Below are 12,970 nucleotides of genomic sequence, written 5' to 3'. Positions count from 1 at the left end.
CAATGGTCTATTAAAATAAAAGTTTTACAGCTTGTAAATTGAAAATAAGCATGAGAATAAGCGGAATTCAGCTTACATGAAAAAACACTAAGTTTGTGGTCGTTCTACAATGTGTTCTTTGTTTTCTGTTTCTTGCTTTTTACTTTTTGCTTTTTTTCTCTTTGTGATTGTTTTATCGACAATTATATTTCTTGATATGTGTTTTCTGTTTCTTCTGAAGTTCGTTAATGTTTATTTCGAGCAACAGAAAACGAAATATATAAGATATATATATATATATATATAAGGGATAAGAAGCAAATAGCAAGAAACAGGAAACAACAAGCACATTGTAGAATAAGCTTTAAGATTCAAAGCGTAGAAAAAAATATTTCTCCTTAAACAAAATTACATATTTTGCAAGGACTCGGAAAAGAATTCCTCTTCTTCTTGTTTATTGGCTCCAAATATAGAAGGGAGGCAATACGACCAGATCACGTCTTATAGATTGCCAGTAGTCGTTGAAAGTGTTGCATAATATCCCTGGAAAACATGGCACCAAATGATAATATAAATTACCAACCGTATCGAAGCTAATGAAATTAAGCTCTGGTCCACGCGGTAGGAAGGACTAGAGACTCTCTAGTAGAGTCGCGACACGAGACGATTTGACCCGACTTTTGTATGCAGGGTAGTAGTTTCAACAAAATCGATAATAGAGAGAGAAATAACAGAGATAGAAACGCAGCGTTAAAGTTAGACAGAGATACTAATATATTTCTTTCTCTGCTATCGATTTTATTGAAACTATTACCTTGCATACAAAAATCGGCTCAAATCGTCTCGTGTCGTGACTAGGGTTGATGATTTGGACCGGGTAATGAGATACCCGGATACTCGGGAGAAGGAACAAACCCCCCTTCCCCTCTAACACGGACCCCGGCGACGCGCTTCCTCCTCCCTCGGACCTAGCATCTGTGTGCACTTCCCCCTCCCTGACCCCCTCACACACACATACATACCGCATATACGTACACGCACTAATACATGGGTTAGAACCGGCCTATCTTTACTACTTGCAATTAAAGTAGAACAACTCACGCTAACATCAAAATGACATTAAATTGAATCATGATTGATAAAAAAATGACTTTTAGTAAACATTTTGGAGCCATTTTAACATTATAATGATTTTTTATTCTGTTAAAATGTTTTTCAATTGATTTTATATGATTTTAGAAACATCTGTTAGAACATTTCATATGACATATTGTATTATATACTTTCAGAATTGTTGCACGTGAGATATGAAAGGTTGAAACATTTCTGAAAATTTTCCGTAACAATCGGTGCTGTATGGGATATGATTTTAAGATACTTATTTAACATTTTTGTCATAATTACTTTATTTCAATTCACTTTAATATACACATGCAGTATAAGTAATTCATCGCTTTGTTTTGAAAATTTATTGTATACTTTGTCTACTATTTGCGTATTATTTATAATGTAAAGTTCTTATAAGACACCGAACATGTGATAGCAATTTATCAATTCTCTGTCATACATTCATAAAATAGACGCAAATATTTATTTTCAGCCATCATGCGAAAATTTTTTTAAAAAAGAAAATCCTTGTAAATCATTGTTTAAAAGGTGCTAAAAATTTGAAAAGTAATTGATTTAAGATAATTAAAAAGTGTAGAATTCAAAAATATCAAGCATTTTGTGATCACTTTTGCAGTTTATTGTAAAATTTGTTCCAAAGTTCGAAAGGACCCGTGTCCAAATCGGACAGTACAGTAGATAACTTATAGGCCTGGTTGTAGTACTGGTGATCGGCTGACCAGATCTGGTCCAAGGAATTAAATCAGTAAAATATCATGAGTCTGATGACTCAGATTAGTTGAGTTTTATTGATTTCAATTTTAATAATATAAACTGTCAGTAATTTTTTTTCTGAAAAAATTTTTATCTTTGTCAAATTGCTCGTTTTTATTCAATACTAACAAGTAAAGTAAGAAAGATATTTTAAAATATTTTAAAATTCTATGTAAAAATCCATAAAAATAAGAGTTTTCGATTTGAACCAGGGGATAGTTCGATTTGGAACCATTGGTTCCAAATCGGACTGGAAAAAACGTTTTTACATTTTCCATTATAGATCAATACAGGTAAGAGATACGTCAAAATAGTCTCAAGCAAAAATGAAGGGAATTAAATCATCTTTCCAATGGCACCTTCGGTTTTATGATCGGACTTTATTTACACCTTATAGAGAGCAAAAACTGCAAATAGGTCCGATTTAGACCACTCTCCCCTACACTAATATTATGTGCATACCTCAAATATTGAATTAGTAATTTAAAGATATTAAAATTAGTAAGGTTAAAATCTTTTAATATTGTATTATTCAGGATTATGACCTTGGTAACATGTCAAGATCAAGACAATTAGCCCTAAACATGATTTTATCAAATTGAAAAAACAATGTAAAAATTATAAAATTGAGTAAATTTATTAGGTGTTGACTAATAAAATTATAAATATTCTAGTGAGCTTGTTCATTTTTTGTGTCTTTTAATTCTCGTTTCAAAATACACAATCAAATCTTTAAATTTTCAAAATAATTTCATTTAAAAAAAAAGGTTCAACCAAATCATTTTTCTCGCATGCATTATTTCGACATGTAATGTACGATATCTATTTGTTAATGCCTTTAAAATAATTAATTTTGGTTATATTGAAATTTAAAAGTAATACGAATATAAGTATTCGAATATAGACGGGAATTGTTAAAACATGCCGGACCAATCAAAATGCGGCTTTCTAATTAGAGGGTCTCTAAACATTGTCCTATATATACATAACTTCTAGTATTATGTGTCACACAATGTTTCATGATGTTCTTTGTTTTCTTCGATTTGTGTGTTTCGGTAAGTTATTATTTCAGAAAATCACAAACGATGAGCCGGATAATCAGTATACCAGCTGAAAGCTCCATTGGAGCTGGTATGTCCTCCGAAATCAACATAGTCCAGGACATGTGCTGCCAATCGCTCGGAATGCTGTATCTCGGAATCATCTTGATGGGAAACGCTTGATACAGCAACTGGTACATACGCCTCCATTTGTTTTGTTACTCTTGATAACGAAGGTGCGATCGAATTCACCTCGATGACGTCGATACTATCGACGGGAATAGCGATATAACGTCGATCTCCTAATACACTGCAAACGGCGCATAGCAACGTCAACACAATATCCTGGGAAAAAAAAAAAAAAAAAAAAGATTTTATTTAATGAGCCGGAAGCCTATATATTAATGGGCTATTTATTACCTATTTACTGTCTATAGACCGTCTATCGATTGGATATTTATTGGTTAACAACGAACATTCTATTCTTTTTATCACTCTGTTATGAGTATGTTCGAAGAGACACTATTATGTCATTCCATCTTATTATCATTCATTAGATGTAAAACAAGGATAAACAAATAGCACTAATAGCGTCTTCCCGATAGCAGCCTATATGTATAGATTTTGTTCGGAAAACATTTACATTAATACGTTATCAAGTGGTAGTATATATCAATTTCATTCGCGAATGTAGATAATATAATTCTCTTTCTTTCATATTTAATGATTTTGAAATCAAAAGCAACCATATTAAAAATAAAAATAATTTATATATCTTGAAGGACTTGATCAAAGAATTTATTAAATTATTTTATTAAATAACCGACCAATCAACGTTCTACCAACTGAAAATGATTTAATTCGATTCCTCATATTATTCTGCGAAAATATATCTATACACACTTAATTTTTTTATGTGGTCGTTGAAAAGTTACAAGCAATTTTTTAATTAATGCTTGAAAAATCTACATTTCGAATAAAAATTCTTAAAAAATTATATAAGTTTAATTAGATCAAAATGAATACTTTTTGTGTGTTTCTTAGATTTTTTTAAAACAGTAGTTTTCAAGATAAAAAAATGTCTAAATTTGAAACATAATTACATTTATGATTTTTTTTTCACAAACTGATCATTCGATAAGTGTGAATAAAAAAATGAAAATATTCGTCCAATCTTAAACTATGATGAGAATTTTATTTTATTTTGGGCTGTACTATTATTGACAGCAGTGGTGCAGTCTTATATAAAAATAAAAGTACCCTGGCGGTGCTTCGAACACAGGTTTACCAGATTTTCCAAGCATCAATCCGCAACATGGGGAATGAACGAGTAAAAGTTCGGTACTTCAACTTCATTATATGAAAAAATTAGACAATTTTATGGTATAACTTAATTTACTAAAGAACCACCTTAATTATTGATTTATTGGTTTTTCAACGATAATTAAAAGTAAATTTTTTTAATATAAGAAAAGAACACAAATGAAAACGAAAATGAAAACTAATTCCGAAATTTGTGAAATATATTTATTAATTATTTTTTTATTACTAAAAAACAAAGTGATCGAAGTTCATACGAATGCAATTTAATTCGATGTAAAGAGGTAAATAAAATGATTATTATACAATAAATTTGTTATTTACCAAATTATTCATCATCCTTGTGATGAACCGAAAGTAAACAGGAATTCAATTCGTTAAACTAAAGAGAGGAAATCCGTCGTTGCAGTTTTATACATTTCGCTTCACCGCAGCTTTCTAATCTTTGACATGATACGACAATTCTGGAAACTTCTTGCTCTATGTTTATCCCATCGCCAGTCAATTGTCGCGCTATGCTGGCACGACCGCGATTTATTAAAACATACAGCGAAGTACTCGAAAAAAATTGTTATATCCTTCTTCTTAAGTTACGCCCCAATACTTTCGATCTTCTTTCAACTTTCGATTATTCTTTTCTTTCTCGCACATCATTCTTCCCATAATTCGTCTTAGCTCGCTTGTTAATTCAGCGCTTGACGATTTAATAACTTCAACAGTAAATTTTTAAAAATAATTTTATTTTTCTATTTACATTTTTAAGTGGACAAAATATTTATTATTTTCATCGTTATACATTTGTTTCTATTTGAAACTTATAACTATATGTATACATTATAAAAAGTATATCAATATCTTTTCTTATTATATTTCAACGTCACTTAAACGACATGAGCAGATAAAACTTACGTAATAATTAATAAAAGAAAATTGAACCGTAGTATTATACCCAAAGAGTTACTAATTTAATTTGTTTTACATCCTTAAAAAATATCTAACAAAAATTATTTCATTGTGTTATAATTTAATTATTCATTCATTTCGCATACTTATTTTCATATGTTACCATAAGTTTAAAAAAAGATACAAAAATCACATACGTATTGTCACACATAATAATCTTAAGATTTCTGTCTACTCACTGCAACCATCTTGGATTATAACGTTAAAAAATGTGTAACGAAAAATTTGTAGTGAGAAAAATACAAAAAAATTTGTAATGAGAAAAATACAAAAAAAGAATACAAAAAACATTTTAAAATATTCTTGCAGACTATATATTAAAATGTATCTTTAATAAAATGAGCCGTTTATTTTGAAAGTGACCTAAGTCCATTTATTTTTAAATTGAGATATTTAAGAGTTTGCGTTTCAATAAAATTAAAAATATACGTATAGGATACCAACATGTCACACTGCTTAAGTGTATCTAAGAGAGTTAAATTTACAATTCCTATTAAAATAATAGCAATTATTAAGTGAATAATATGTGTTTTCTTACTACAAATGGAGTTAAGCCACTTTCAAAATTAACAACTAGATTTGTTATAAAATTTGAAAGAGCCCAAGTCCATTCGACAATTTAAAATGCTTCAAATTGAAAAAACAATACTCAATTTATTTTATATTATTTCTTTACAACACTTCAAAAACACAATTTATGCAATTCAGGAAATCTTCTAACTATATAAATTACATAACAATTTACTGCTCATCTACATTTTGTGTATGCGGGAGGGATTTGAAGAAGTCATGGTGCTCCGGTAGTATATATCGTAGTAAGTCCATCATGTCCTTATTTCGCTGTTGAAATTTGTCTTATATTTTTATAAAGTGGTGTCAATACAATATTTTCGAATTTTCTTGGTCTACCCCGACGTGGTAATAAATCCAGGATTTTAAACTCTGCATTCTCATCCATTGATATCTTATAGAAAATTTTATATGGTTCATTTCTCAAAAAACGCATCCAGCATATTTTTAACCAATTTATTGTTTCTCCGTTAGAATTCTTTACCCTTTTAAAAACTGCGTCCTCCAAAAATCTTGTTGATATGAAATCCTCTTGTTTCATTTCATTTAGAATAAAGTTATTACCTTTCCGGCACTTTTTGATAACATTATAATAATCTTGGGGGACAAACAGTAAATTATTTTTCTTTAATGACATTTCTACGACGCCAAAATCTCTATCATTCGGTAAAAATGAATGTCCTAATACTAAAAATTTGTGGTCTATGATTTCCACATTATAATAGATTGGACTTAGGCCACTTTCAAAGTAATGTTTTTAATTATTGAAATAATTGCGAAAATTTATGTGTCAGAAATTATCGTATACTCTGAATATACTTAACCGCAAAATGTTGTTTATGACAGCTAACTTCAAGTTGTACACGCTAGTACAGTCAACAACAAAAAATTGACAAATGGACTTAGGCCACTTTCAAAATAAACGGCTCAAATATTATTTGTAATTGATAGAATAGATTTGTAAAATATAACGAAAGTTCCCCTTGTAATCAATAAATAATAATGCCTAACAAGAAAATGCAATAACTTATATAACAGTTGTCGAACTGAAATATAATAATTTTATTCTATTCCGGAATAAAAAATTTTCATCATATTTTATAAGCATCACCCAATTGCTTCCGTGTATCGTTTTATCCTTTTTGTTCACCCATATTAAATAGTATAGATATAATATATTAAAAATGATAAGATATTAAAAAGGATAAGATGATATACGGAGACACTCGGGTGATGTTTCCGAACGCAGCCCTGGTATGGCCTACCACATCCTTAACCACATACACACCCCTACCTTTCACCACCCCCACCCCCACACTATCCCCGCCCTCATTTTATACACCTTAATACATCTCGGAGAGCGTCCCGATTTTTTTTAACACAATCAAACGCATCCTTACGACTCATGCACATTATCACCTGTACCCTCACTACTCACTACTCTCTAACTCCCATTTCAAACATCTCAATGAATCCGGAAACGTCCCAACATAGTCAAATACATCTTTATTGTAATTGGTCAATTTTTTACGGCTTAAGGCTTAAAATATCTATTGTAGATCTAAAGTAATGAAATACTTTAGAGCTCACTCCGTTAACTGAGTCAACAATGTTGGTGGTTGGAGTATGTTTATGTTTACGACACTGGAGCGGTCGAAACATGGCGGCGTAGGGAGTGATGGTAGGGGTCCGATCTGGTGGTGGGGGTTCGATGTCGCTTCTCTTTATATATAGGACTCTAGTTTCGAGAAGTATTAAAGTATCCAAAAATGAAGTGGGGATGGGAGTAAGGTAGGGGTGTATATGTGGGTGGTTAAGGATGTGGATAGGTCATACCAGGAAGTGTCAGCATGTATCAAAGTCTCTGTAGTAGGTGAGAGGGGGATGGGAGGGATTCGGATAAATAGCGAAAATGTTGTTGGGTATGGGTGTGGAGGGTGCTTGGGAGTGTGTGAGCGTATTCGAGCATTAATTATCGATTTATAATCGACACGAATCGTAGTGTTCGCGGACACTTTGACGACGTTTCTTAATTTTATTTTACCCTGTTTTTACAGAGAAATTGAAATATCTCCCTTAATATTCATTGGAGAAAAAAAAAATAAAGACACTTTCATTACATAATGGAACCTTGTGCTATCGATTGAGCCTGTTAAAAATTTCGTCCGCCTAGCCGTTTCTTAGATATGAACATAATGTTCCCGGTCAACTCGACGGGTCGGGTAGAGATACACTTATAGCGAATTCGATTGGACGCACTCAGTGCGCACTGGTGCATATTAAAGTCATTGTATACTAATTTAATGTATAAAAATGAAATGCAAATATTTCGAATTATGAAATACATATTTTACCTAATAGTACAATAAAATGTATAAAGTATTTCACGATTTAATCGATTTCTATGTTTATTTATAAACATATCTTTACATTATTTTGTGTACGACGGCTTTAATGTGTACCTTCCAATCGAATTCGCCATTAGTAGTGTTTCTTGCCGTCCAATATGGGCGCGTATTTGGCATGAGACACTACCGTGTCTCTTGAACCATAGTCTATATACATTTTGTTAATGATAGGAATTAAACTTTAACTATCTAATGATGTGAAAAATGTTATACTTCTAACGTCGTGAGTCCACTGGATCCTTATTTTTTAAGATTATACGAAGTAAAATTCTTTAATCTTGAAAACTTTCTTATTATATCTTTTTGACGTTTGGATTCATCATTTATCTATTTTTAATAAAAGAGTAATATAGATTTATAAAAAAAATTTAATATGGGACTAATGGACTCACGATCAGTTAAGGATTAAAAAAATAAAATGTAATTATTCTTGAAAAAGTTTTCTAATCGAGTTGACCAAAGAAATCATTTATGCAATGTACATGAAGTAAACAGAACTAAAATATTCGCAGCGTGATATTTTACTGCAAAATAATAGGACAAATACAGTAACATGCGAATATTGTTAAAGACAATTAAGATTATGTAAATAAAGTTATTAAATATAAAGTACTTTACCTGTTTCATTCACCACCTCATATAAAACCTGGGTCCCGTGCTCTATTATATGCTGGTGTTCTTCTAATATGACTTTTTTTAAATTCATATTGATGTTGTTCAGCTTGTTAGAAAGCTTGTCACCAGTGGGATCCTACCTGCACGGTCACAGTGTTGACTCCTTGGATCTCGACAGTGTCGCACTGGTGTTCCACTGAGAAAGGTTAGTACTGGCGCGGTCTAGTGTTGCACTTGTACAGTTTAGTGCAACACGAGTTCAGTGTCAGTGTAAGTCGACCGAATTCGCTATTATATGTGTCTACGGGAACATAATTTATTCTAATCAATTTCTGCAACCGTGAATGCCCTATGGAGCTTTGATGACCGCGTCCAATCAGAGGAGAGCGGATGCAGTTTGCCATTCTCTCCCTGTGAGGCTCTCTAGGGGTGCGTTCCGCATGAAGCGCATGATGCATCATTTGTCTTTGTTGTTTACTAATTAATAAAAAAAGATAAAACAATACATCATGCGTTTCATGCGTAACTCGGAACGCACTCTAGGAATCGCCCATCTCTAGCAAGAAGTGCACATAATAATAAACAAACGTAACATAAAGAAACATAATTAACGCTACAGCGCCACAGCAGCGAGTGGAATGACCTTCTGACTGGCTGCATGAACAAATATCAAATTGGGAGTCTCTAGAAGATAAAAGATTTAGTAATAAGTTGTCTACAAAAAATACAACTGTCAGAGATTATAATATAAGTAAGTTCGATATTTTAATATCAAAGAATTCAAGGTTTTCAAAAAAGTTTTTGACAAAAAGAAAATTATATAGCTTTGAGATCAAGTTTTCTTTATTTTCTGGTTTTTGTTACAATAAATAGTGATGGAGATTGACATCTCATCATTTTTGCATTAATATTTGACTAAATATTCACGGATCTAAAAATCTATCGATGGAACATATCAATCTTTATCGTTGTTAGGTCGGAATCAGACTAGGCATTAAAGATTGAGATTGAAGATTGAAAGATTGAAATTTAACCAATCGAAACGAAAGGAGCTAAAATTTCTTTGTCCTTATTGGTCAAATTTCAATTTTCAATCTTCAACCTCAATCTTCAATGCCTAGTCTGATTCCGGCCTTAGAATAAACCAAAAAATGTTGAATTCATCGATAAGACAATAGGTATAGTCTCAGGATATGATCATATTTGTATTTATACAGGCAAGTGTAGTGTTTACACTTTACATACACGTGTCTTTTTTAAAATGTACAGGTATATATAAAATACATATACTATACGTACATATACATAAAATACATATACGTACACTAAAACCATTTAATCATCGAAAGTTCATAAGCAACGTAAAGATATTAAATTAATAACAAATTTATTAATTTAATTAAGTATTTGAGGCTTCTCTCTCTCTGAGTAGTCGCTGCGGTCATATTTAATTATGACGTCATAAATAAAAAATAACATTAAGTTTTTTGTCATTTGTAAATAAAGAAAATTTAGATAAAACAAAATAATGATATCACTTTAAAATACTCGTAAAAATAGAAGAAAGCTTTCTTTAGCTTCCTTGACATTATTGTTGATAAGTTGGGGGATTTTCCTTTAAAAATTTAGAGGATTTATCTTTTCATAGAGATTTTTTAGTTGTACAAAAATTAGAAAAATTTTTGGGGGACTTTTTGGGAGGAAAATACAAAGAAATATTTAAATTACGGCTAAAATATTTAAAAAATCGCTATATATAGGGATAACTTTTGACAGGTCTGGCAACCCAGACTGCAAGGTGACGTGGTTTCACGTCGATAAATGGAACTGAGACGAAATAATTACTGGTCTTGGACGTCATGTTACCAATAATTGACGTTTAAAATACGTGAGTATTCTACACATAATAATAATGTCTAACATAATAATAATTTAGAGATGTCTTTGATATGTTTTTAATAGGTCGTTTTTAGTCAACTATTTGAAATGTTACTGTGACATTATTACGACGTTATTTTACATTATCTTATTATTTGCAACGTTATTATGTTATTTGATACATACTCTTCCAGGATGTATATGATTCGAGTTTATATTTTAAAGGAAGATGCTCTTATATTTTTCTTACATCGAAAGAGTGTTATAACCTTTCTGTTTTACAGAGTTCCTCTAGTTCCTCACACATGGTCTCTTACAAAGATATTATTACAAAATGTATACTTTTACCAATAATAGTGACTAAAGAATGGATATCTTTTCCTATAATACATTCATTACTATCAGTTTGAAATTACGAGGGTAGATCAAATATACACGAGAATTTTTTTTTATTATTTATTGGACGAGAATAAAAATATAAAGAAAACAAATTATTTTTCTACATAGTTCCTTGCTACGAATACATTTTTGACAGCGGATAGGCAGTTTGGCAATTCTGTTTTCATAAAAAGTAGTAGGTTGCATTTGCAGCCAATTGCGCACGAATTCTTCCAATTCTTTTAGCGGCCCGAACAAATGATAATCACATTGAGACAAATCTTTCCATACGATTATCATTTGTTTGGACCGCTGAAAGAAGAATTGGGAGGACAATACGATTCGTGGTTGTGTGCAAGCGTTCTGCACTTCTTAAAATCTGCAGGCAATTCCCTACCATTGAGAATTACGAAGCATATCGTGAGGCTGTGGGACAAGCAAGATGTACTCTTCGGGGGGCCAAGCGCAGGGATTGGAAAGCCGTCTGTGAAAGCCTCAATCATCTTATTCCCACTTCGGAGATATGGAGGATGATTAAAAGATTTAAGAATTGCTGATTGGTGCTCTCAAACCCGTCAGGAGGTGGTAACATTTTTTATTCTAATGATGCAGACATTCGGAAATGTATGCCCTGATTCTTGCTCTTCTCCTTCCCCCGATGTTCCTACATAGAAGATTTCTTGCTTTGGTTAGACTCTCGACTCTCCCTTTTCATGCGGCGAGTTGCGAACTGCTTTGAAGTCACTTTTTCTAGCCCGAGCCTCGACTGCATAGACTATCAACTCCTTAAAGCTCTCCCTAATGATCTTTTGACATGCCTCCTATCTATTCTTAATCAACTCTTTCAAGTGACTACCTTTCTGGAGCAGTGGTTTCATTCGATCATTCACCTGATCCCTAAGCCTCTCAGGGGGGTTACCGTCCCATCTTCCTCATATCCTGTGTACTTAAGATTGTAGAGCGCATGATCCTCAATTGTTTATACTGGTTGGCGGAATCTTCCTCTTCCCACATGTCACCTCTTTTTACAAACAATCAATTCGGATTTAGAAAATTCAGGTCTTGCCAAGACAACTTAACAATTCTCACTACTAACATTCACACAGGCTTTATACGTAAATAGGACACAGTAAGCAATCTTTATAGATATCAAATCCACATTTGACAATGTTCTGCCACATATTCTCCTGCAGGACCTCCTTGACCTGGGTTTCCCTCCTCTCTTTATTAATTTCATTAAAAACCTTATTTCGTTTCGCACGATTCAATTCGTTATACAAGGCTCTCTTTCTCTCTCTCTCTTGGATCCGCTCACATCTCGCAAGAGTATTCCTCAAGGTTCGGTACTTAGCCCTATCCTATTTAACATCTATCTTCGCGAAATCAATGAGGCTCTAAATTCCGATACATCCCTGTTAAAGTTTGCCGATGATAGTCATCTTCTCCTCCAGCTCATCCACATTGGAAGCTTTACATTCAGATGAAGCATCATTGAGCGGCATAACGACATTCTTAGCGGACAGAAGTTTGGAGATCTCCCCTAAAACAAAACTCGAATGATGATCTTCACGAAAAAAAAGAATCTCTCCACGGGAAACTTAAGTATAGACTTTGCAGGTCATATCATCTCTCCTTCTCTCTCTCCGTTAAGTTTCTTGGAGTCATTCTAGATCCTAAGCTAACTGACAAAAAATATTTGAACATGTCATTTCCAAAGGAAAGAGAACGACTCAAGTCATTGCCGCACATGATGGGGAGCCCACCCTAACCTCTTCACAATATATAAATCTATGCTTAGATCATCCATGGAACAGTGATGGGAGATGGCAAGAATTATTAGCGCATGCAATTATTGAGCCAACACTGAGCAACCTCATAGACGTATACATTTCATGGTACTGTAAGGCCCCTAATCTAACAAAAACGACTTTTCTACTG

The 12,970-nt window shown here is 32.5% G+C and overlaps 1 protein-coding gene across 1 annotated transcript; it reads right to left on the bottom strand.

Moving 5' to 3' along the window:
• Window positions 1-2,771: 2,771 nt before the first annotated feature.
• Window positions 2,772-5,371, bottom strand: LOC108721696 (uncharacterized). The gene is made up of 2 exons (XM_018446373.1): window positions 5,363-5,371; window positions 2,772-3,245 (listed from the first exon to the last, which is right to left on the bottom strand). Exons 1-2 carry the CDS (start codon window positions 5,369-5,371, stop codon window positions 2,937-2,939), a joined length of 318 nt encoding a protein of 105 aa, XP_018301875.1. The 3' UTR covers window positions 2,772-2,936.
• Between the last annotated feature and the right edge of the window lie 7,599 nt (window positions 5,372-12,970).

This window comes from Mycetomoellerius zeteki, unplaced genomic scaffold (genome assembly GCF_001594055.1).
Source record: "Mycetomoellerius zeteki isolate Tzet28-1 unplaced genomic scaffold, Tzet1.0 scaffold182, whole genome shotgun sequence".
Classification (NCBI taxonomy): Eukaryota; Metazoa; Arthropoda; class Insecta; order Hymenoptera; family Formicidae; genus Mycetomoellerius; species Mycetomoellerius zeteki.
This window is presented reverse-complemented; position numbering and strand designations above follow the sequence as displayed.